General features: G+C 50.0%; 1 protein-coding gene across 13 annotated transcripts; it reads right to left on the minus strand.

Moving 5' to 3' along the window:
- LAS1L (LAS1 like ribosome biogenesis factor) lies at nucleotides 1-22,231 on the minus strand. Of its 13 annotated transcripts, none has more exons than XM_004064285.4 (14): nucleotides 21,852-22,205; nucleotides 20,982-21,107; nucleotides 19,935-20,004; nucleotides 18,731-18,812; nucleotides 16,967-17,251; nucleotides 16,585-16,631; nucleotides 15,633-15,742; nucleotides 12,361-12,446; nucleotides 11,960-12,010; nucleotides 11,452-11,658; nucleotides 10,956-11,103; nucleotides 5,380-5,861; nucleotides 2,240-2,390; nucleotides 1-320 (listed from the first exon to the last, which is right to left on the minus strand). In XM_004064285.4, exons 1-14 carry the CDS (start codon nucleotides 22,085-22,087, stop codon nucleotides 194-196), a joined length of 2,208 nt encoding a protein of 735 aa, XP_004064333.1. In that variant the 5' UTR covers nucleotides 22,088-22,205; the 3' UTR covers nucleotides 1-193. The 13 variants fall into 13 exon arrangements, 10 of the variants coding, with proteins under 10 accessions (XP_004064333.1, XP_018874954.1, XP_004064332.1 ...); XM_019019409.3 differs by having other exon boundaries at nucleotides 2,240-2,387; nucleotides 21,852-22,182; XM_004064284.3 differs by lacking the exon at nucleotides 11,960-12,010 and having other exon boundaries at nucleotides 21,852-22,231.
- Between the last annotated feature and the right edge of the window lie 2,294 nt (nucleotides 22,232-24,525).

Genomic DNA, 24,525 nt, shown 5'->3' on the forward strand with positions numbered 1-24,525 from the left:
TACAGTTGCCTGTTTATTATTTTTCAAAACAAAACAAAAACAAAAGACATTCAAAATTCCCCTGTGGTGGACAACTGAGTTGATGTGGCTGATCCAGGCTGTCTCCCAGGTTGTCTCAGGGAGCATCAGTTGTACTAGGGGGTGGGCTGTTGCCCTGGCACGGCTGGATGAACACTTGCACCAGGGATGGCCATCAGAAGAGCTGCAGGCCAGTTTTGAGCCCATGCAGCTGCCCCTGGCTCCAGAGAAGGCCCTCGAAGTTGCTGCTGCTGCTGTTGCTGCAGTTGCCACTGCCGACACCACAGCTCAGGCCCAAGGTGCTGAGGAGAGAGTGGGAGGTCAGTCAGGGAAGGAGGCAGCTTTAGGCTCTGGAGGGGCCAAGAGTGCTTGACATGTGTGTATCTGTGGGATGGGTCCACTCTCCTGCCTGGCTTTACAAAGAGACGGGAGCAAATCCGAGAAACGACTTCGTGTGGGCCCCAGGGTTGACTTGGCCCTCTCCTCAGTTGAGGGAGGGAGGGAAGGAGGCAAGAACTTTTCAAATGAAGCTTTATGCAGAGCCCTAGTAGATATACCAGATTAAAGCAGAGCTGTTTGGGTTGAGGTAGGGGAGGGGGCCCCACATAACCTGACTCCCAAGACATTGAAAGTAGCTTCCTCAACAGGACATCCTTTCAAGGCCTTAGAGCTTGGGGGCCTGGATCCCTCCCACACCCAACAGCTGGTTAAGGGGCCCAAGGCCAGGCTTGGGCTATAAGACTAGGCCCACGATTGCAAGATTGCTTTAGGGAGGGTGGCTCTGCCCTCCTTCTCCCTGGCCCTGCTCATAACACTCTTGCTTCCCCTGCTTCCCGCAAGTCAAGGTCCTTCCAGCTGGGTGAGGGTGACAGCTGAGAGCAAAGCCATCACCCTACCCTCAGGCAGATCCATGGTTACACTACTGCAGCTAAAAGAACCCTTACGGATAATCTAGTTCCACCACCTCCCATCACCCACAATCTTACAGACAAGTTAACTGAGGCCCAGAGATGGGAATGGACTTGCCCAAGGCCACACAGCCAAGTCAGGGGTGGAGCTGAGACAAGAAGCAGGGGTGGGCATGCCCCTCCACAGCAAAGGAAACCTCCCTACTACAGTGCGTGTGGGAGCTGGGCTGAATCAGCTTCCTTCTTGACTGAACAGCTCCAGCTGCCCACACTTCACCCTTGCTATCCATGGTACTCAATAAGCCATCCTTACCCAGGGCCAGGCTGGTTGGGAAGGAGGGGTAAGGGCACCTCTCTCTCAGACATGTGAATCCCACTCCCAACTACAGATCTCCTGGCTTCCCCAGCTGCCACCTCTCCTCTCCAAGAGGCCTTCTGGCCCATGGCCTTGGACAGAGTCCATGGCATTGCCTTGGGTCTGGCCTGCTTCTGGGGCCCCTGGATTCTATAGCCCTTTCCCAGAATGCCCAGATGAAGAGGGGTTCATCTCCCAGGGAGTGGGCAGGCAGCAAAGGGAAAGACTTAGTTTCAGGGGCCCGCAGGGGTTCCTTTCTAGTACTCACAGGATTATCTGGTCAGAATGGCCCAGCATTCTGGAATGTACAGGCCCTTTGGATGGACTCCTTTGTGTTACTAGCATAGCCCCTCAGCAAGGGCTGCTTGGTTCCTGGCTCCCTGGTGACCCAAGGGCTCTCACGCCTGTGATCCAGAGGCGAGTTTTGAGGGAGAGCATGAAGCCCTGTGCAGGCCTTGCTACCAAGGCGCCTGGACAGTGTGGGGAGGCCTACTGATTACTCTATGCACCATTAGACAAATCCCTTCCCCTTTCTGGGCCTCAGTTTTCTCCTCAGTAACGTGAAAAAGCTGGATGAGAGCATCTATTTTTGACTTTTTAGGAGTGGTGGACCAGTTAGACAATCTGCTGAAAGCTATGGACCCTTCTCCTCCCAAAATGTGTGTGTGTGCCTGCACACACACACACACACACACACACACACGTCCATCCATAAGCACAAACTGAATGCAATCTGAGAGGGATGCCAAGCCCAGCTGTGTGTGGCTACTTCACTGGCTCCCCACACTTGGGACAGGGAGAGCTGGCAAGGGCCCAGCCAGGGACTGGGGCTTACACTTCACTCATTTAGGCCCTGACTGGGGACAGCTACCTCCCCCACCCACCTCACCTTGTCTTCTCTCCCTCCCACAGGTGGCAGAGAAAGGGGGTGAGAAATCCTGTTGCCATGGGCACTCACTCAGTCTTGCATGTTGAGGGTTCCAGCCGCTGCTCTAGCACAGGCTGGTCCAAAAGATACATGGTGTCATAATTCTCCAGCATGAGCTCTGCTGGGTCCTCGGTCTGACCTGGCATTCGGCCTAGGGGAAATGTGTCCCATCGCACGTCTTCTGTGGAGCAAAGGGAAGTGGCAAGACTGGGCTGATGAGCTGGTTCTCCGACTGGTGCACAGGCCTGCTCACCCTGTCCATCCACCCACCCCACTTAGCACAGGTGGGCTCTCTCAGGATCTCCACCTTCACTGCTCTTGGTATCACTTCTCATGAGCCCCTCTCCACCAGAGTGCTTCACCACACATTCTTTATGGTCCTTCTCCCCCTCTATGTGCTTACATATACAAGTATACAACTACAGACATTTTTGTCCCTCTTTGCTCTTTTCCTACTTCCCCAGGCATGTTCCACACGGACACAAACAACAACTTCTGACCAGGCTGTATCACTGCTTCAACTTTTCATCTTCACCCCTATTTCCCTGTCTGTAGACACACACACAGGGACACATCATGGAGGGTCTGGATGTCCCAGAATTCCCAAAGCACCTCCCCCTCAAACCCCAAACCCACCAGTACCTCAGAGTAGCTGAATGACCTAGATTTCCTACAAATCTACACACACACTCCCCTGCCTGTTTGAATACCACACATTTTCTTAATGCAGAGATACACACACACCCCCATGCCCATCTCAGGGTGGACTCCCTGAGATAGTATGTTCCCCTGCCCCCTGCAGTTCTTGTCCCAAGATGCACAAGGTACACCCCTTTTCTAGGGAACGACTGTCTCACCACACATCCCACCCCTCACAGCCACCCAAATATGTATACAGAAGCACACATACACAAGTCCTTCACTCAGTGACTGTCCTGTTCACTCCCTGCCTCCCACACCCCTCATTCACTGGCATACAACCAGGAATCTTCCTGTCCCTACCTCCCCACACATGTGTACACACAGAAGGAGCAATGGCAAAGGAGAAAGGGAAAGAGTTAATGTTCTAGACTTTCCACATTCACAACTCACATCCCCCCATATACAGATGCTCCACTTTAGAATGGGGATGCCGGACATCCCCCATCCCTCTCTGTCCTATCACTGAGACGCCTACCACACAGTATTATATTAAATGTCCCTCCCCATCCTTCCACAAGTGCATTCAGTGTTTTCGAATGAAGCCTTCACTGGTGCATTCCATGTAGATTCCATTTCTGGCCTTCTGCATCTCCCTGGTACTCAAAGAATTCTCCCTGTCATAATGCCCCTGGCATTCTATAATGTGTCAACCCTGGACCAGCTTTTTATGTAACCCAGAGCTCCTCAGGAAGGACTGTTCCTCTACTTGTCCATCCCCCTCCCCTGGCTCTCTTACTGGAAGTTATGCCTGTCTTAATGTCCTGCATTACTCCATGATACAGAGACACCTTCGTGCACAGGGGCCACTACCTACATAGGCTCTGTCACTGACCCGATCATCTCTCTGTCATCACTAATATCACCAATGCTGTCTACATCACTACCCCTGCCTCTTTAGCCTGATACCCTTATACATGTCCCCAGCGACAGCGTGAACATACAGGCCATCTCTGGATGGCTATATCTCACTGCCTGTTCCCACTACCCCTCCATAGCCACCAACCTCAATGCTATCACTTCTCTCTCACACAGATTACCTATTAGCCCTCATGGATTTCAGCAACCCTGCCTCCTCTTCACAAAGCTGTACGACAGCCTGCTTGGCCATGACTTAACTGCCCCTACTTTTCCCTTTTTCCTATACACACACACACACACACACGCACACACAATTCTGCTTATGTCAAGGCCCCTCCCTTTCAATATTTACAAAGACCCCCCCAACACAGTCCTCCTTGCCCTAAGTTATTTGTCATTGGGCTATGGTTTGGCCAGCAGGTACAGGAACATGCCCATACACACACACAGAGAGACAGACTTTATGTTTTATGTTCCAGCCCTTCCACCCTGTCCATACAAGGACAAACAAAGGCCATAGTATCTTTCTGTATAAACTCATTCACTGCCTCCCCTCTCACTCTCTGCCACTGCACACCCCACATCACACAGGCCCAGCTGTTCTCCCTCCCTCCCCAGGCTTCAGCACACAGACACCACACTGTTCTGTCATCCCTTCTGGGTGTTCCGGCCTCCAAGGTTCCTGTTCATTAACCTAAGCAAGGGTACTCAAAAGGAAGAGCAGATCCCTATCACTAACCCTCCCTGCAGCCTCTTCCTAGCTTTGGCCTCACTAATTTGTGTGCTCACCTAAAAATCACAGCATTCCTTATTCTCTCTTGTGATCTCACTTCCTGTTTCTCTGACTTAATGCCCTAGGTTCCTTTCTTTTTTTTTTTTTTTTTTTTTGAGACGGAGTCACGCTCTGTCGCCCAGGCTGAAGTGCAGTGGCACGATCTCGGCTCACTGCAAGCTCCACCTCCCGGGTTCACGCCATTCTCCTGCCTCAGCCTCCCGAGTAGCTGGGACTACAGGCGCCCGCCACCACGCCCGGCTAATTTTTTTTTTTGTATTTTTAGTAGAGACACGGTTTCACCGTGTTAGCCAGGATGGTCTCAATCTCCTGACCTCGTGATCCGCCCGCCTTGGCCTCCCAAAGTGCTGGGATTACAGGCGTGAGCCACCACGCCCGGTCTCCTAGGTTCCTTCTTTCTAATACACACAGCAAAATCTTGTCTCACCACCAGCCAGCCTCGAGGCACACACACACATACACAGAAAGCACTGTCTCACTGCAAGTGAAAAACACATGCAGAACCATATATGTACACACTCCCTACTTCTTGCTATCTCCTGCCTCTATGTTACTGCCCAGGGCTCACACCCATGTCATCCTCTCAGAATGTGTTCTTATGTGAGGTAGCCAGCAGCCTGACAGTGGTCCCTGGCACTCACAGGCTCCATCCTAAGAGGTGGGGGAAGCCAGCTGTCATCTATGCACCAGGCTGCCTTCCAGGCTTGCCTCACATTGGCTACCTCCTGCTACTTTCCATCTCTTCCTAGGGTAGAAGGAAGCCTCAAGAGCCAGCCAAAGAGAAAAGAAGTCCATGTGGGGACAAAGTAGTTCTTACCTGAGCTAACCTGCCATGCAGAGCCCTGCAAAGCTCCTCTTTTCTGGGCCAGAAGCCTAGCATTCTCGGCAGTGGGGGACTCTTGCCCTGTAGAGAAAGGCCCCACCTCCATTCTGTCTTCCTCTTCATCATCTTCATCATCATCTTCATCCTCCTCTTCCTCCTCTTGGTCATCATTTTCTTCCTCCTCCTCTACCTGGTCTGGCAAGACCTCTTTCTCCTCCTTCTCCTCTTCCTTGACATCATTAACACTGCCCTGCTCCTCCTGCTGCTGGGCCTTTGCTTCAGACCCGAAGCTGGAGCTGGCTGGCTTGACGCTCCAATACAGGCTGTCTAGTGTATATGGAGACTTCCCAATGGGGGAGGCCTCAGAGCCCTCCTGCACCAGGCTGTTTTCTCCACTCTGGGTATAAATGGAACAGATGCGCAGCAGCTTCTCCTGCTCCTCGTCTGGCAGGCCCTGCCCCATGGCTTTGAAGATGCTGAGCAAAGGGAGGGATGGGGTAGGAAAGATTCAAAATCTCAAGCCACTTCATACCCCAACACTCCAGGGTTTGAACTTGGTCTCTGAACTTCCAGACCTGCCTCTGAAAGGCAGTGTAGTAGAGCAGACAGAACATAGAAACAACAGGACCATGGACCCAGAACAAGCTCTGTGGTTCATCTCTGTGCCTCACTTCCATTCTCAGGTAAAATGAGGACAATAATGATACCTAATGTATAGGATTGTTGGGAGGAGTAAATAAGAAAGCTCACATAGAATGCCTGGCACAGTGCCTGGCACATAGTGGGCATGCAATAAATGATAGCTATTAGTCTGCACTTAAAAGCTACATAAATGCACAAAACAGCCAACAGGCCTGCAGGGCTGGAAATGAGCAGATCCCTCTCTTCTCTGGCCTAGCTGAGCAACCTGTCTTGAGCTCCAAGGATATGCCTGGAAGTGTTCTGTGCTCCTTCTGCATGGAACACAAACTGTGATCCCTTTATGGGAGCAGCTACAGCCCAGCCTGGAATGGAGGAAAAGAAAAAAAAAGCAGCGGCTGACAAGACAAAGCAGGATGTGGGAGGGAGGCCAGATGAGCACTGCGAACCTACTGCAGGCACTGCGGGGCTGAGGGAGACAGAGAGCACGAGGAGGGCAGGAAAGACCAAGGGAGGGCTTCGTGCAGGAGGTAGGGCCCGGGAAGCCCAGAGACAAGAGCAAGCACATGGTGCTGCTGCATGCGGTGAGTAGCCCAGCTAGAGGGCACGGCCTGTGCTGAGGAGCCGTGGGAGGAAGAGAGGGCTGGGAAGGTAAGTGTGTGCATTGGTGTGTGTGTGAGGGTTCACCTGCCAATTCTGAGTACACATGAAGGCTATGTTTCTGAAGATCACCAAGTGACCATGTGGAGGCTGGCCTGGACAGGCAGCCTGGAGGCAGGGAGACCAGGGAGGAGCCTGTTCCGACAGTTGAGGCCAGAGTCAGGGAGGGCTGACCTGGGGCACTGGCATTGGAGATGGGAGGGAGTGAAGCTGTGAAGGACACACAGACAGACAGAGAGCAGGGCTTGGTGACTGATGGCAGGGGTCAGGCAGAGTTAAAGATGATGACACTGTGCACACACAAGACGGCGCCAACAGCAAAACCACCAACAGATACAGAGCTGCTGGGAAGGGAAGCTCGAGGGGAGAGGGAGGTGAGCACCCCTCACAGAGCCTCTCATAGAGCCTGGCACCTAACAGGCACCCGGTCACAGATGGATGCGGATGGTTCACAGACGGGCCATGAGCTCAGCAGGCTGTTTTCTCTCTGGACACATGCAGACTGGTCACATATGCAGGGTGACTGGTCAGTGGGGGCAGGGCTGGGGGGCTGATGACTTCACTGGAGATCCTGTCTATGGAGGCAATTTCATATTCCAAGACGATAGTGGCTCAAATTAAATTGATATTGGCTGGCTGGAGAAAGTGCTTGAAAAGCTTCCAGCTCTAATCAGATGAAAAGCCAGAGAGAAACTTTGTCCTCTCATGGTGGTCCATTAGTGTGATTAATAATAAATATTCCCAGACACTTGATACTGGCAAAATGCCTTATCGGCCCTGCTTATGATTACCCACCTGCTATCTCGAACCATTAGTCTGACCACTAAGGTGCGGGGGTGATGCAAATCTTAAAATACACCCCCTTCCTCGAGTATGTCTGGTCATAGCTCAGGACTGAGAAGGTCACAGATTCAGGCTGATGGAATGAAGGTGGACTTTGGGCTCACACCACCTGGGCCAAGATCCCTGTCCCACCATCAACAAATGTGTAGCTATTAGATAAGTCCCATCACTCCTTAGAGCCTCAATGTCTTATCTGTCAAATAGGGTATAATATATAATACTTCCACCTCCCAAGACTGCTGTGTCAAAGTAAATGAAGTTAACCTCTACAAAAAAACACAGCACCATGCCTGACACTTAATTTCCAATAGTATCTTTTATTTTTTCTCTGGGGAAAACAAAAGCCAAGTTCTGTGTTTAACAGATGCTTTCTGCAATAATACAATCTAGTGGAGTATTACAGAAGAGCATGGGACTAAGGACAGGCTATCTGGATTCTGGCCCCAGCTCTGACTTGCAGCATAATACCTGGGCAAACCCCCTCTGTTCCCCACTCTGTGTAACGGGGTGATTAGGACTAGATTCACTGCTTATCTGGGAAAGGCAGGATCTGTGCACAAGAAATCGTACCCAAGTGAGCCGCTGTTACTGCTGGCATGTGTCGCATCCCTCTGGTATGCTTGGGTTGGGAGAAGATCTCTGTGGTCCAGACTTCTCCGAGACCAGCAGCTTCCACTCTGCAGGCACTTAGGATTGGAAAGTACCTTGAAGGCCACCTATCCAAACCTCTCCATGCTGCTCTTGTCACTCCCTCCCTCCCATTATATACACATGCCATGTTCCTTCTGGACTTTGAAACTTGCTTTATTCTTTCTCCTGCTTGAATTGTTCAAATGCCTCCTCTTGAAACTCTGACTCATCCAGGCCCTTTTGGTTCTCCTCCCAATTGCCCACCCATCCACATCACTTCTAGTCTGGAGCACACATCTGGCAATGTGGCTGTTCAGTTCCAACTCCTGGAAGTCTTGCCTTGACTGACTTTGTCTACAAAGCCACTTTTAAAACCTTACAAATACCTCTGTGTCCCAAATGCCATCAGGGTTAAGAAAGACTTTTGGACTCAATAGGGGGATCAGGGACTAAGAGGGTCTTGGCATCCAGACTCCCACTTCATTCATTCCCCAGGCACTGGCTCAGCTCCCACCAAGGACAGCACTGCTGGGAATGAGAGAGCAGAGCACGGTTCAATTCAACGACATTTACCGCGGCCTGTTTGGTGCCTAGACTTGTGTGGTGTGCTGGGGCACGGACAGCTGATGTAGAGTCCTTGCCCTTGAAAAGCTTAGTCTGATAGAGGGAAGGAGACACTAAGGGAAGTAGACACGGCAACACAAAACCTCAGATTTGGGAAGTATTCGAGAGTCAACAGGACAGGGTAGATGGTGCCGCCACCAAGTGAGATAGGGAACAGAGGAGGAAGATCACTTTAGAGTTGAGATGGGGACTGAGACGACCAATTCTCTTTTGGTCACAGTAAGGTGCCTGTGGGCCATCCAAGGGGAGATGTCTGACATGCAGTCGAGTACAGGAGGCTGAATCTTGGGGGAGGGGCCAGGGCTAGACAGATTTGGGTCTCAGCACTTTATAGGAACTAGTAATAAGCACAGGCATTTTTTGAGGAGGGGGTGGTAAACAGCATCAATGCAGCAGACACAGAGACTGACAAGGGCCCACTGATTTGGTAATTAGGAGGTCAAAGCAACTCTGGGGGTGAATGTCAAATTGCAGCAGGTTGAGGAGTAAGAGGGTAGTGAGGAAAAGGAGAGTGTTGAGTGTAGACTACTCTTTTGAGATGTTTTGATGGGAAGGGTGGGAATGATAAGCTGATGATAACCCAACAGAGGGATGCAGGGTCAAAGGAGATTTTGCTCGTGTTGCTGTTATTGTTGTTTTGTTTAAGATGAGAAAAGCTCAGGCACGTTCCTAGGTTGAAGAGCAAGAGCCAGCAGAGCAAGGTAGAGGCTGGGGTGAAGCCCCAGCGATGCTGGCAGAGGTGGCTCCAGAGCACAGGTGGAGGAGCAGGCTTTGAGGTGGGGCAAGGCCACCTCATCCTGAGACTGGCGAGAAGGTTGAGTGCAGCCGCAGATCAGTTCACGAGGGCTGGACCTCAGGTCGAGGGGGCCCTGCCGGATGCCTCCATGTGCTCGAGGAAGCTAGGGTGAAATGGGAGAGGGGGAGGGGCTTGAGGTGAGCGGTAAGGGTTTAGAATAGTGAGGAAATGGGAGAGAAAGTGGTCAGAAAACAAGTAAAAAGTTCAGACAAGCAGAACTGAGGCCTCGCCCGAGATTAAAAATCATACCTCTGCAGTGGCAGCAATCCGCAGGGCTATGTGGTTTTCTCCAGCAGAGCTCAGCTACCCGGGCTGAGGAGCAGGGGAAGCAGAATGGGGAGGATCAATTCCAGCTCAGGGGTTTGCAAGTCAGATATGGCCAAAGGATGGGCAAAGCTGAAGGTGCTGATGATGAGTGGCCGAACTGAGCAACCACAGACAGGATAGAGGGGAAGCAAGGTCAAGGGATGCAGGAAATGGAGGGATGGAGATCTGGATGCAGGCAAAGAGCAGATGTCATGGGATGCAAGGGTGAGAACTAGAAGGACGAGAAGTGGTGGTCACCGAGTGGGATGCTGGGATGTGAGCTTTCAGAGGTGGAATAGCTCCGAATGATGGAAATGGGTTGCTGAGTGTAGTGGAGAATGAAAGTCACTGGAGTTGAGGAGCTGTAGTGTGTCAGATGAGTCATCCAAATGAAACAGATATTGCTCAAGAAAGCAAGAAGGGAATCAGGTGCTAAAGGCTTCCATGATTATGAGGGAAGTGGCTCAGGGTCAGGAAATGACAGAGAAAAGGAAAGGGAGACAACCACAGGTATTTACCAGTGCAATATTCAGTTTGACCATAGAACCCAGGGTGGATAGGGCAAAGGAGACTCACAGGAGGTATGGCTACCATGGTAAGTTGGGCCAGAATCAGAAAGATCTTTGAATGTCAGGCTAAGAAGCCTAGACTTAACAGGAAGGCAATAGGGAGCAACTGAAGGTTGCTAAGCAACTATCAGAGGTATACTTTGGAAAGATAATAGAGGAAACAGCACTGGGCTCGGAGTCAGAAGACCTGGGTTCAATAATAAACAGCAGCTACCATTTATTGTGCACTTACTCTGTGCAGGCCACTGTGCTAAGCACTCTAGGGGGATTGTCTTATCCATTCCCACACTGGACTCAGTTCAGTCAGGTCTTAAGCTGTATGATCTTAGTTAAGAAAACCCTACCCCTCCCCTCTCTGGACTCAGTTGTCCCATCTGTCAGTGGGAGTGAGACTGGGCTAGACTGTCCCCAAAGGGCCCTTCTAACTCAGTCATTCTAGGGCAGTGTGGCCCTGAGGCTTGAAGGGCCTCACCCTCTTACCAGATGGAATTCAAGAGACTTACATCCGAAGGAGTTGGGGGCTGGCCCAGCAAGGTGAGCCCAAGCAGGACTCAACCATCCGGGGCCAGTCAAGGGAGGCGGAGCAGTTGAACAGCCTCCAGCCCCTTCTTGCTTCCCACTGGCCTGCAGAAAATCGGCGAGCATTCCGTCCTGAGAGAGAAGAGAGGATCTAAGGAGAAGGAAGCAGTGAGCCCCCCACCCAACATTTCACCTCAGAAAGTTTGGCTCTGTCCCTCCCCATCCCCCCAGACTCCCCACCTATACCTCCCAACTGCTCAAAGAATTCAGGGCACTTTGCCCCAGCCCAGTTTAGTTGGCTCTGAGAAGAAAAGGAAAAGGGAGATTTGTCCACTGCTGCCGTGGGGCCCTCTTGGGCAAACCTAAACCTTTAACACGGGAGGTGTTTGCCTGGTGCTTCTTAGCAGAGAGCTGAGGACAGTGGCAGAGGCTCCTGCCTGGGCTGCCTTAGGCCCTAGGGCTAGGGCTAGTCTCCCTCACCAGTCTTGGTGTTGGCCACGATCAGTTCAACGGTCCATCTGAGGATGTAGGTAGGCCGGATCCCGCTGATCCCCAAGGCTGGCAGTTCAGAGAGCATCCTCTCCAATAGGGCCTGCGTGAAGTTCTGGGAGTGCAGGCCCCTGAGCAGGGGCTGCCAGAACTGAGAGAACGGCTTTGGCACCAGGACGTCATTCAAGTCCACGTTTTCTGGTTTGTAAGGGACACCCATTTGGGGGGGCAATAGGAGAGAGAGAGCAGGAGAGCACGAAAGAGAGAGCAAGAGACAGCAAGAGAAAGGAAGTGAGAGTGAGAGCAAGAGAATGTGTGCGCGCGCATGAGCCAAGCCCCCCACCAACAACAGAGTTGCCACCGCAGAACAAAGGAAAGAGGAGAGCAGAACAGTGGGGAGAGAGAAACCAGTTAGTATCTGGCAACCAACAACTGACTCAAAATAAAGTATAAACAAAACAGAGATCTGGTTCTAGCTTCAGCTTTGTCAATAACTCACTGTGTGACTTTGGGTCAGTACCTTCCCCTCTCTGGACCTCAGTCTGACCATCTGTAACATGAGGATGTTGGACTAGATGACCTCACAAGGCCCCTCCAATTCTGCTGTTCTAGCTCTCTAGCTAGCAGCTAAATCACAACGAACATGGCACAATAATGTCATTAAGACTCCCCGACCCCACCCCATCCCACCCCACCCCATTCCAGAGCACTTAAGGGCAGCCCCACAATTGTCAGTGGGGCTACCTGTTCTGCTCAGCCAGGAAGGCTGAGGGACTTTCAGAGGCCATGGAATGGCAGGAAACAGCCTTCACACCCCAACCCAGGGCCCCCCAGCCCACCCCAGCTGTTTCCACCCAGGAATCAGAACCCTAAGGGTGCAGTGAGCCCCCAGAACCCTACCTTCATATTCTATCTGCAAAGCTGCCAACTGTTCAAATGTGGGGACAAGGAAGCCATCATCCAGAAAAGCATCCAGCACAGCCTCCCTGGAACAAGAGGACACTAGTTTAGCAAAGTGATGCTGGCAGAAGACCCTCTCCTACTCCTCCACCCACCTCCAAAGCAGCTAATGCCTCTGGCTCAAGTGGCTGAAGCAGCACAGGGAGAGGGGTGGTGGGTGGGTAGGAGTGGGGAGGAAGGGAGTTGACAATTGGATCTTAGGCTTCAGCCTCCTCGGGCAGGGGCTGGTTAGAGGCTGGGATCAGTGGGTTTTGAACAAGTGCTTACCAAGCACTAATGCTGATCTATGGCCCATAACGAGAGCAGTAGTGTCTGAATACACTTCAACACACAGACAGGAAAAAGTTCCACATCCACAGAAGGAAATAAATGCCTGGGATCATGGGGTCAAGGGCTTTTAGACTCAGTTCTTGCAGTCTGTTTATCTTGACCATTCTTCAGTACCCTACCCCTTCTCTTCTCCCTGGCTACCTTCTTTTAGATCCTAGAAGTAGAAACCTTGGGGACCCAACTGCTAGACCATATATGGTCCATAGGCCTTATTACTAGGGGTTCTAAAAACCCAGAACAAAGTTAGAGGGGTTGCAGGAGTAGGCTATAGGGGTAATCTCTCATCCCTATCTATTAACCCATTTATGCCTAGTGTTCCATTATTGGAACGCTAAGCTTGTGGGAGTTATTTATATCCTACTGCTCAAGGTCTTCACCAAGGTCTGATTTTTCAAAAAAAAAAAAAAAAATTGCAACCTCCGGCATAAATGGGTTAATAGCTCAAACCTACACCAGCAACAGCAAGCTGATTCCTCCAGAGTTAGTGGCTTCCTAAGAGGCTCTCTGCTACAGTTTGGATGTTTGTCCCCTCCAAATCTTATGTTGAAATTTGATCCCCAATGTTGACCTTGGTGCCTGTAGAAGGGGTTTGGGTCATTGGGTCGGATCCCTCATGAATGACTTGGTGCTGCTCCCACAGTATTAAGTTCTTGTTCTATTAGTTTCCGCAAGAGCTGGTTGTTAAAAAAGATCCTGACATCTCCCCCTCCACCTTGCCATTTGATATCTGTACATGTGGGCTCCCCTTTGCCTTCTGCCATGAGGGGAAGAAGCAGCCTGAAGCTCTAACCAGAAGCAGATGCTGGCACCATGCTTCTCATACAGGATACAGAAGCATGAGACAAACAAACCTCTTTTCTTCAAAATTACCCAGCCTCAGGTATTCCTTTATAGCAACACTAAACAGATATAGACATTCTCCTAACTGACCAAGCCTAGACGTGGAAAAAAGAGCTCCCAAGTTGTCCTAATGCCTGGAAAATTGACATACTTAGATCCCTCCCTCCAGCATTACCAGGCAGACACTACTGTGTTAGGGGCATAGTTTTCCCAGCTGCTAATGAAGCCACCACCAACCCTTTTGCTGAAGGGTAGAGCCAAGAAACCTAGGCTGGGCAAACACTGATAAAATACTTTTGGAACGAGTATCCTGGACATGAAGAGAAGACTCCAGGGGCAATCCCAGCCTACACTGCAGTTCTCACCCAGGGTTACTCTGCTACCTACACCACCTACCTACACTCTCCAACTTCTCTCTAGCTGAGGTTTAGCACTGCCTCCACAAGTTCTTAGCGGAAAGTCCCCCAAAGCCCTTCCAGCTGAATTTAGGTAGAAAGCCCCCAAGAGCTAGGGAGGAAAGAAGAATGGGTAGACATACTATGCGCCTGCTCTGGACTGAGCTGAGCACTTTGTTTTGGAAACAAAGGCTCACAGCCATACTTGAGAGACAAGGAACTTAGTCTCTAGGAGCCAGACCCCGAGAAGGTCCCACCTCTATTCCCCTAACCATGACTATCCAAGGGATGCTAATATCCTCCAATGGCAGTTCAAAAGAAAACACCAGGACGGGCGTGGTGGCTCACATCTGTAATCCCAGCACTTTGGGAGGCCAAGGCAGGTGGATCACCTGAGATCAAGAGTTCCAGACCAGCCTGGCCAACATGGCAAAACCCCGTCTCTACTAAAAATACAAAAATTAGCCAGGTGTGGTGGTATGTGCCTGTAGTCCCAGCTTCTCGGGAGGCTGAGGCAGGAGAATCCCTTGAACTCGGGAGGCGGAGGTTGCAGTGAGCCAAGATCGTGCCACTGCACTGCAGCGTGGGCAATAGCAAAACTCTGTCTCAAAAAAAAAAAAAAAAAAAAAAAAAAAAAGACCAGGCCGGCTGCAGTGGCTTATACCTGTGATCCCAGCACTTTGGGAGGCCAAGGCAGGACAATCTCTTGAATCCCAAAACTTGAAACCAGCCTGGGCAACATGGTGAGACCCCATCTCTACAAAAAATTAAAAAATTAGCCAGACATGGTAGTGCATGCTTGTTGGTCCTAGCTACTTAGGAGGCTGAGGTGGGAGGATCTCTTGAGTGTGCGAGGTTGAGGCTGTAGTTAACTATGTTCGCACCACTGCACTCCAGCCTGGGTGACAGAGCAAGACCCTATCGTAAAAAAAGAGAAAAGGCCAGGCACAGTGGCTCATGCCTGTAATCCCAGCACTTTCGGAGGTCCAGACGGGCAGGTCATTTGAGGCCAGGAGTTTGAGACCGGCCTCGCCAACACGGTGAAACTCTGTCTCCACTGAAAATACAAAAACTAGCCAGGTGTGGTGGCTCACGTCTGTAGTCCCAGCTACTCTGGTGGCTGAGGCATGAAAATCACTTGAACCCGGGAGGTGGAGGTTGCAGTGAGCCGAGATTGCGCCACTGCACTCCAGCCTGGGTAACAGAGCAAGACACTTTCTCAAAAAAAAAATAAAAAATAAAAAAAAAAACAAGACAAGACTAGCAGTGCCCACCATACATATATCTTTTACCTCAAACTTAGGCAAGGGCTAGGCAGTGAGTGAGGTGGTAATTATCAAGGGATTTTCCTAGTTGTCAAGAGCTCCACATGCCACCCGACAGACAGGAAAGCAGCTGGCCAGCAGATGGATGACAGTGGGCATTCCTGCCTCTGGCCATTCTAGTATAGGCAACCCCCACCTGGAAGTTGGCAGGGTTGAGGGCAGACAGTTCTGCCAAATGTAGGGTCACTGTGGAGGGGATCAGGATTATCCCTGGGATTTTGTACAGCAGAGGTTGGCAAGCTAGGATAGGGAAACCGATTTCAATGAGGCTGCTACCCTCTATCCTAGAGAATACGCAGCTCCCGGTTACCTAGTTACACACCTGTTCTCGCATGTAACGCCCTTGAGCTCTGCCAGGACACATTCTACACGTGGGGACGGGTTATTCCACGCCTTAATGGCCTTAGGTAAATACCTAAATTTCTCCAGCACCTGCCAGCAAAGAGGGTCCCATCAGAAGGCTGGTTCAGCCAAGCAACCCACCTCCACCCCTCCAGGATCCCTTCCCATAGGACCTCTCAGCACTGCCCTGCAGGGGACAGGGCAGGGCATGCAGGGGTGGGCCCACAACTCCCCTACTGGCCTTGCAACTAAAAATAGCCTGACTCTCAAATGTGAGACTTCCTCCTCCTTCTCCCTCCCTTCCTCCTCCAACTGAATTTCCTGTGGGTAAATACTGAGATGTTCAATGGGGGAATTTGGCTGGAGATAGAGACTCTTAGGCCAAAGGGCCAGAGATGAGGGGAGGCAATGAGTTACAGAAGAAAGATAACTGGGAGATCCAGGTACTAATCCTGGTTCTATCATTAACTGTATATGTGACTTTGGGCCTGTCCCTTCACTCATCCATGGCTTCAATTTCTTAATCTGTGAAAAGGAAGGGCTGAGCTAAACGGTTTCTGAGTGACCTCCCTAAAAAGAGCACCCCTCCAGCTCACCTGATTTAGGGAAGCTCTTGGGCCCCATCTACTGGTCAGCTGCGGAATTGCAGGACTGCGCAACTACCCATTCCCAGTTGTTCCCTACCACCCAGTGGGGCAGATTATCCGCAAACTTCATCATCTGTTCCCTTCCATCGGTGTGGAGGATCAGCCAATTGGACTCTGCTCCTCTTGTCTCCTTCCTAGTTCCCCCCTCTCTCTTTCCGAGAAGTTCCCTCACGCTTTGTCACTTTTCTTTCAAATTCCTTCTCAAGACTTCTCTCAGGTAGCTGGCAAGAGGGAAGAAATGGCTGGGGCAGATGAGAGCACACCAAGTCCAGGGCACTTTCTTACCGTAAACTGCTCCTCTTCGTATGATACCAGCAGTTCTCGGGCTCTTTCTGAAAACAGAATGGGGAGACAGATAGGACTGCCAGCCCAGACCCCTTCTCCTGATGGGATTCTGAGCCTCTCTCACCTCATTTCTTGAGTTGTAATTGAGGAACTAGAATTCCTTCCCCAACTACTTCACAGGGCTCAAGATGGTTTGTGAGGCGAATGTGACAGCCATTATACTATGGAAATGAGCCAGGAGGATGGTTTGTGACAGTAATTTTTTAAGCTAAGATTCACCACAGCCCCAGAGGAAATGCTGAGCCAGGGAAATAAACAGCGTTAACTCTAAGCCTGAGCCTTCTGGGCTCATGGGCCCCTTTCTGCCCTCCAAAACACCTACCATATAGCTCTTTATGACTCAGGGCCTTTTTGCAATGAGAATCCACCTCTTCGCTGCCTTTGCTGTCTCCATCGGCCTTTATATCTGACTCCGTACTTTTCCCATCATCCTGAGGCTCTGGTTTCTGTTCTGTGATGTCATCAACAACAATGTTCTTATCTTCCTCTTGATCCTCTTCCTCTATCCCTTCCCTGAACTCCTCCAACTCCCAGGTCTCTCTCAGGCTGTTCTCCAGTTGGCGGCACCAATAGGTCTTCTGGAGCCAATCCAGGACAAAGTAGCAGCCTAGAGGGGGGAAGGCAGGCAGTGCCACAGGATCAGGCAGGCAGCTAGCAGGCCTCCAGCCTCATCTTGTGGGTATTATAGGAAGGCCCCAGGAAAAGGCTTGGCTCCAAGGTTCAAATCTCAAATATCCCGAAGCAGCCTCTTTCACTCTGGGTTATCCCCCTGCTCTTTGCTTTATCCTGCTTACCAGCACTTTTTCTAGAAAAAAAACCTATTATTGGACTTAGAGACGAGATGCCAAAAACCGTTAAGGGGCTAGTAAGTGGCAGAAGTAGGAATCAGCCCCATTAGCTAGTTACATGGCCTTGGCCAAGTCTCCCCTTTTCTAGATCTGTTTTCCCATCACAAAGAGTGAGGCTAAATCCAGGATTCTTAATCGGGATGGGGTGGATGTCCAAGGAACCCTTGGGTTCATGACACTGCTGATGGCTCATGCCTGGCAACCTCCCCACCTCAACTATGGAGAGGTATGTGAGACTAATGAGGCACTACCTGAGGAACAACATTTAAGGGGAGTGGCCAGGCACTGTGGTTCACGCCTATAATCCCAGCACTTTGGGAGGCCAAGGTGAGCAGGTCACTTGAGGTCAGGAGTTTGAGACTAGCCTGCCCAACATGATGAAGCCCCAACTCTACTAAAAAAATACAGCAAGGTGCAGTGGCTCATGCTTGTAATCCCAGCACTTTGGGAGGCTGAGGCGGGCAGATCATGAGGTCAGGAGTTCGAGACTAGCCTGACCAACATGGTGAAACCCCATCTCTACTAAAAATACAAAAAAAAAAAATTAGCCAGGCATGGAGGCGCGTGCCTGTAATCCCAGCTACTCAGAAGGCGGAGGCAGGAGAATCACTCGAATCCAGGAGGTGCAGGTTGCAGTGAACTGAGATTGCGCCACTGCACTCCAGCCTGGGTGACAGAGTGAGACTCTGTCTCAAAAAAAAAAAAAAAAAGTTAATCAGACATAGTAGCATGTGTCTATAGACCCAGCTACTCAAGAGGCTGAGGCAGGAGAATCACTTGAACTCGAGAGGTGGAGGTTGCAGTGAGCCAAGGTCGTGCCACTGCACTCCAGCCTGGGCAACAGGGTGAGACTCGTCTCAAAACAAACAAACAAACAAACAAAAAACAACTTAAGGGCAGGCAAAAAAACCTCTGTAGTCAAGGTATCAAAATATGCCAAGCCATGTTGGAAGCTTAAACAAAAAGAGAAATCAGTAATACTAATCCCGTTTTACTTAAAGTTTTGATATTATGTTTATCATGAATTTTTCCACATTAATATGTTATTTATCTTGATTATGGAACTTTTGACTTCTCCCCACTTTAAATGTTGTGCCCAAGGCGAGGCCTCACTTCTTTCACCCTAGTCCCAGCCTTGACTCCAGGTGGAGACTCTCCTGCCTATCCCTCTACCCTCAGCGCCACCAAGCCCAGGCCCCTGGGCTTAACTGTGATAGGTATAACCTCTGAGGACTCACCTCTGCGGCAGTCATTTATATGGGGCATTTTCTTGTGGGTCAACTCATGGCGAAGGTCAACAATCCAATCCGGAATATTTACCTGATTACAGGGGAGGGTGTGAGTACAGAAATTGGAAAATAATTATTAAAGCTGGAAGGGAGCCAGAGATTAATTATCCTGACCACCTCCTGCCCCATTTTACAACTAGAGAAACTGAGGTCCTGAAAGAAGATTCCAATCACAGTGACAGAGCCAAGAAAAAAAAACAGCTCTTCTTATTCTTTTTTTACTGCTCTATGGAGGAGGTATTGAAAATCAGAAAAGTGGGTCAGGCACAGTGGCTCATGCCTGTAATCCCAGCACTTCGGGAGCCCAGGGCAGGTGGATCACTTGAGGCCAGGAGTTGGAGACCAGCCTGGCCAAGATGGTGAAACCCCATCTCTACCAAAAATACAAATGTAATCCCAGCTACTCGGGTGGCTGAGGCACGAGAATTGCTTGAACCTGGGAGGCGGAGATTGTGGTGAGCCAAGATCACGCCACTGCACTCCAGCTTGGGCAACAGAGCAAAACTCTGTCTCAAAAAAAGAAAAGAAAATCAGAAACATAAAAGGCACACACCTCCCCTAACCACCAACCACCCTTCTACAACAAAGAAGTACCTGTGAATGAGCATTAACAATCACGTTCTCCAGCCTCCCTCTAGCCTGTCCTCCTCCCTGAGTATCCTTTACCCCTGCTTCCCTCCTACACCTCCTCCGGGAAGCGCTAATGACTGAGAGCATGCCTGCCCTCTGGGCCTCTACACAGTTCACATACTCCTCAGGGTAGGAATGTCTGAGTTACAGAAGTAGAGACATGGGATGGGAATTCCTGATTTACAAAGTGACTCATAGTGGCTGAGCTGTCTCCTCTCTCAGACTGTCAGCTCCCTGAGGGCAGGCGCTGTGACTGTCACCTCTTTCCTGTCCCCACCCAGTGCTACATTTGGGCTCCTCCCAGCAAGCTGGGCAGGCTAAGCCCTCTGAGATACCAGTCATATGAGAGCAAGGGAGCAACTGTGCCTCCTTCAGGCTGGAAGCTGAGGCTCTGGGATTCTTGCTGGGCTTGGCTGGTAGTGATGGGATGAGCTAGTCTGACTGTGTGCCCACATTACCCCATGCCCCATTTGGTGAGCCCTCTTGGAGACAGAATTGAGCAAGTTCACTGAATCATACACACCTCTTGAGCCAGACACTTGAGGGGGACCTTGGCAAACTTTGTCTTCCTCTCTGAGATAAGATTCACAAACCTGGAGTTGAGGGAGAAATAAGTGGCACAGCCCAAGGAACCATTTTATTCCAAACACTTTGCTGAGTTACTGAAACCCTGCATTTCCACTTTTCCACCGACTGTCCTGTCCTATTCCTACAGCTGGTGTCAGCCAGAGCAGAGACAGTTCCATCCATTCCAACATTTAATGAGAGTCTGCCCTATAATGAAGCCATACAGATGAATAAGACACTGCTCTAGCCTTGAACAGTTCGGTCTAGGATAAATAATCATGATATAATGTAACATATTAGGCTAGAACATAATATGTTATAAATGCTGCAAAGGACTACATCAGATAATGGGGAGCACAGCTAACCAATGGAGAAAATAAGAAGAGAAAGGGAGGATCTCAAGGCAGACAAGGGCAAATAGATAAACAAAGACTTTGACAGATATGAAAACTCAGTAGCAACCTTTTTTTCCGACGTGTATACAGCTAGAACCATTATGAGTCACTTTGTAAGTCAGGAATTCCCAGCCCATGTCTCCACTTCCATAACTCAGCAATCTTTCAGTGTTCATGAGGGAGAGAAGGGGAAAAGGGTAGTGCTAGGAATAGACAGGGACAGGGTTGGAAAGTCCACATTAAATCACAGGCGAGGACATTGAGCCATTCAGACAAGTTCCTCTGGGTGAGGAATTCAAAGGTAAGAAAAAATATCAGACCACCAAGAGACCCACAGAGATCACCTGGTCTGAATCCCTTCCTCCACATTCCAAGATAGAAAGAAAAATGGAAGAGAAGGCTTTCAGGAAAAAGGAAGAAAAAGAGGAATGTGTTGACGAGGGTACCAAAAGCTGATAAGTCAAGCAATAATCACAGGCTGATCCACAATGAGGTACACGCAGGGTTTTGCTTCAGGTAACACCTGAAGCCAAGTTTTGCTTATCACATGCCTCCCCTGCCTCCAGTCCCCAAAGCCAACCTCCACCCCTGCCCCATGCAGGTCTTACCTGACCAATGCCATGCCATAGAGCAGTCTAAGTTCATCAGTGCCCAAGCCACCAGTTACATCCAAGAGCTTACAGCGTATCAGGTCAGCAGTAGAAGCCACTGCCAGAGGGAGTTCGTTGCCTGACCTAAAGGGTCACAGTCCAGCACCATCATAAAGAGCCCTTACACTGGTCCACCCTCCACCTCAGAACCTAGGTTGTTGCAGGCTACACCCATCACATTCTGGTTCAAGAGAGCATGAACAGACACAAAACAAGAAGGTGGGAGGAGACACGGTAATGTCTGTGGGATCCAACAGTATACAGGGCATGAGGAGCTGACTAGGCCGTATACAGGACACCTAACTGGTAGACTGTCCATCAACAGTTGTGTGGACACACCCCTTTCTTTCACCCCCAAATCAACTCATTGAGCTAGAGGAGCCACTTATCCCTTGTTAGTCGGCTCCCAACTCAATCTTACCAACTGGACCGAGGCGCCCCACTCAAACACTGTCTTGCAGGCAAGACTTCCTCCCCATTGGAATCGGAAATCTACCCTAGGGTACTAATCTACTCCTTAAGCCCTGGCTCAGGCCTCACTAGTCCCTCCGGCATCCTCTCCAAGTTGGGAGAAGGTCACTTTTTGGAGGTAATGGGTAAACCTCACAGATACAACACGAGAATTGCTGAGGCACAACACCTTACTTTCCATTCCGCTAACGGGATTAGCGCAAGAGATGGCTGCCGCGTTCCCCCAGGCATTTGGGAGAGGGACAACTTTAGGAGACTTAGGGGAAGACTGGAGAACAGGGCCTTATAGAAACTCGACAAAGGAAGAGGTGCAGCGCCACCACCACGCAGGCAAAAGGGCCAAACCCGCCACCTTACCTGCTCCTCCACACCGTGATGCGGTTAAGCGCGTATCGCTGCAACTTATGGTCGTCACAGAACAGATAAACCGTCACCTGGTCCCACTCGGCCCTGCTGAGCCAGGCGACCACGATGCCGTGGGCCGAGAGTGGCAACGACCCTTTCCCTTTAACGCACTTTCCGTACCACGCACTCCACACGAGATCCATCCCCTGGGAACCTAGACCTGCCCCGGCCCCGGATTCCCACGACATACTGAGCTCAACACAGGGCTCTCTGCCGCGCCGCTCCGCACAGCTTTCAGCTCAACGTGCTACCCTCACTCCGAACCGCCACCGCAGCAGCAGCCAATAGGAGAGCGTGACCCCATACGCAAGCCCGCCTTCCAGCGTCAGCATGGCCAATCGGAACGTCAGAGTTGGGCGCCGACCTAATGACATGCGGGGTTAAAAACTCACCGACCGGAAGTGTTCTTTTCACAAAGCAAACCCTCCAGGGGCAAGAGTTCAGCCTCTAGGTTCCGCCAATTTCCTGGTTGCTAACCGGCTTCTGTACCAGACCGGAAGCGGTGTGTCTTCACTGCAAGAGGAATTTTATTTTGCTCCCCTCGGCGGGTGGCAGCTTGATTGTAGTCATCCAGTGAACTGAAAATGCGATTTTAAGTATATTTTTATTGCCGTGAATCAGGACCTAACCTAGTAAAACACTGGACACTGAAGCAGGGCTACAGTGGAAATATCTCATATCGAAACAGTTACAGTTGGGTTGAAAAAATCTGCTTTTGAGGCAGGTAACCAGGGGCCCTGCCTTTTAAATTAGTACCAGCCTGGCCAGGCGTGGTGGCTCACGCCTGTAATCCCAGCACATTGGGAGGCCCAGGCAGGCGGATCACTTGAGGTCAGGAGTTCCAGACCAGCCTGGCCAAAGATGGTGAAACCCGGTCTCTAGTAAAAATACAAAAATTAGCTAAGCATGGTTGCACATGCCTGTAATCCCAGTTACTCAGGAGGCTGAGGCACAAGAATTGCTTGAATCCGGGAGGCGGAGGCTGCAACAAGCCAAGATCGCACCAGTGCACTCCACCCTGGGTGACAGATCGAGACTCTGTCTCAAAAGTAAATTAAATAAATACATAAATAAATAAATAAATACCAGCCTAGAGACCTGAGTTTTACTCTAAATTTTGCCACTAACTATGTGGACTTAGACTAGTCTCAGTTTTCCCAACTGTACAGTGAGAGTTGTAGACTGGTCTCTAGGTTCTCTGTCATAGCAGAAAATTGTAGAATTTTACTCTGCCAACATTCCACTGCTATGTTGGTTTCAACATCCACCAAGTTATACTTAGTTTTTCTGCAAAATTCCTTGGTATTTTGGAGTTCTGGGAGAAAAGCGGTATTATGAAGTTCTTCCGATTTTACGAGTTGACTGAAATATGTTTAGGACTATGTCCCAATCCTTCTTGCAGAAGTTATTTTCCAATGTAACACTTGAGAGAGAGAGAGAGAGAACTGTTGCTAACGATCTTAACAGCATTGCTGTGAGTGGCACTTTTACGCTTCACAGCAACAAATCCCAATTCATCCTCTATATGTGCTTCTTTCTCCAGCCAACTTTTCCTAAGATATAGTCTGCCTGTGGTTATTTTATTTTTCTTTTTTTTCTTTTTCTTTTTTTTTTTTTGACATGGCGTCTGGCCCAATCGCCCAGGCTGGAGTGCAGTGGCACAATTCTCGGCTCACTGCAACCTCTACCTCCAGGGTTCAAGTGATTCTCTTGCCTCAGCCTTCCGAGTAGCTGGGATTACAGGTGCCTGCCACTGTGCTTGGCTAATTTTTGTATTGTTAGTAGAGACAGAGTTTCGCCATGTTGGCCAGTCTGGTCTGGAACTCCTGACCTCAAGTGATCCACCGGCCCAGGCCTCCCAAAGTGCTGGGATTACAGGCATGAGCCACCGTGCCCGGCCTGCCTATGGTTCTTGACTGACAGTTACTCTGTCCCAAGCAGCCATGCCAACCAGTTGGCCAGGTGTCTGCCTGAAACCAGATACCCTTTTTCCTTCTGGATCATGACAGTGTGCTGGCAAAGAAGTCTGGGGAGTGGTTTCTATGACTCCTCAAGATATAGGCCAGTCAGAGGAGCTGCCAGATCTGCGGCAATCATTCACACACATTTTGGGGTTTATAGGCTAAAAATTTTGCATAGTACTTTTCAGGCAAAGACCCCTATTTATCCCCATTCCATCCACATAAAGCTGAAGTTCTCTCTATTCCTTGTGTTCTAAGAAAACATGACCAAAGCATGTAACAAGAGCATTATGTCTAATATGTGGCAAATGGGGCCTGAGACCTATTGAGAATTAGGAATTAGTGGACAAAGTGTGTTAAATAGTGGTAATTTTGAAGAAGCACTGCGTTAGTTTCCTGTTGTTGCTATAGCAAATTACCACAAACTTGGTGGTTTAAAACAACAGACATTTATTTTCTCATAGTTCTGGAGGCCAAAAGTTTGATAACAGTATCACTGAGCTGAAATCAAGGTACTGGTAGGTTCATGATTCCTCCAGCTGCTCTAGGGAAGAATACACTCCTTGTCTTTTCTAGTGGCTGCTAGCATTCCTTGGCTTGGAGCACATTATTCCAAACTTCAAGACCAGCATCTTCAAATCTCTCTCTGCTCCATCTTCCCCTCT

The sequence above is a fragment of the Gorilla gorilla genome, chromosome X (assembly GCF_029281585.2).
Source record: "Gorilla gorilla gorilla isolate KB3781 chromosome X, NHGRI_mGorGor1-v2.1_pri, whole genome shotgun sequence".
In the NCBI taxonomy this organism is placed as follows: Eukaryota; Metazoa; Chordata; class Mammalia; order Primates; family Hominidae; genus Gorilla; species Gorilla gorilla.

Bases quoted from the DNA above. Each gene is read 5' to 3' on its own strand.
- LAS1L (XM_004064285.4), bottom strand. From the start codon at position 22,087: ATGTCGTGGGAATCCGGGGCCGGGGCAGGTCTAGGTTCCCAGGGGATG. The intron at 17,252-18,730 runs GTGAGTCCTCAG...TCCCCCCTCTAG, and splicing joins TATAAATGACTGCCGCAGAG to GCTGCTACTTTGTCCTGGAT. The intron at 2,391-5,379 runs GTAAGAACTACT...TTTGCTCCACAG, and splicing joins TGCATGGCAGGTTAGCTCAG to AAGACGTGCGATGGGACACA.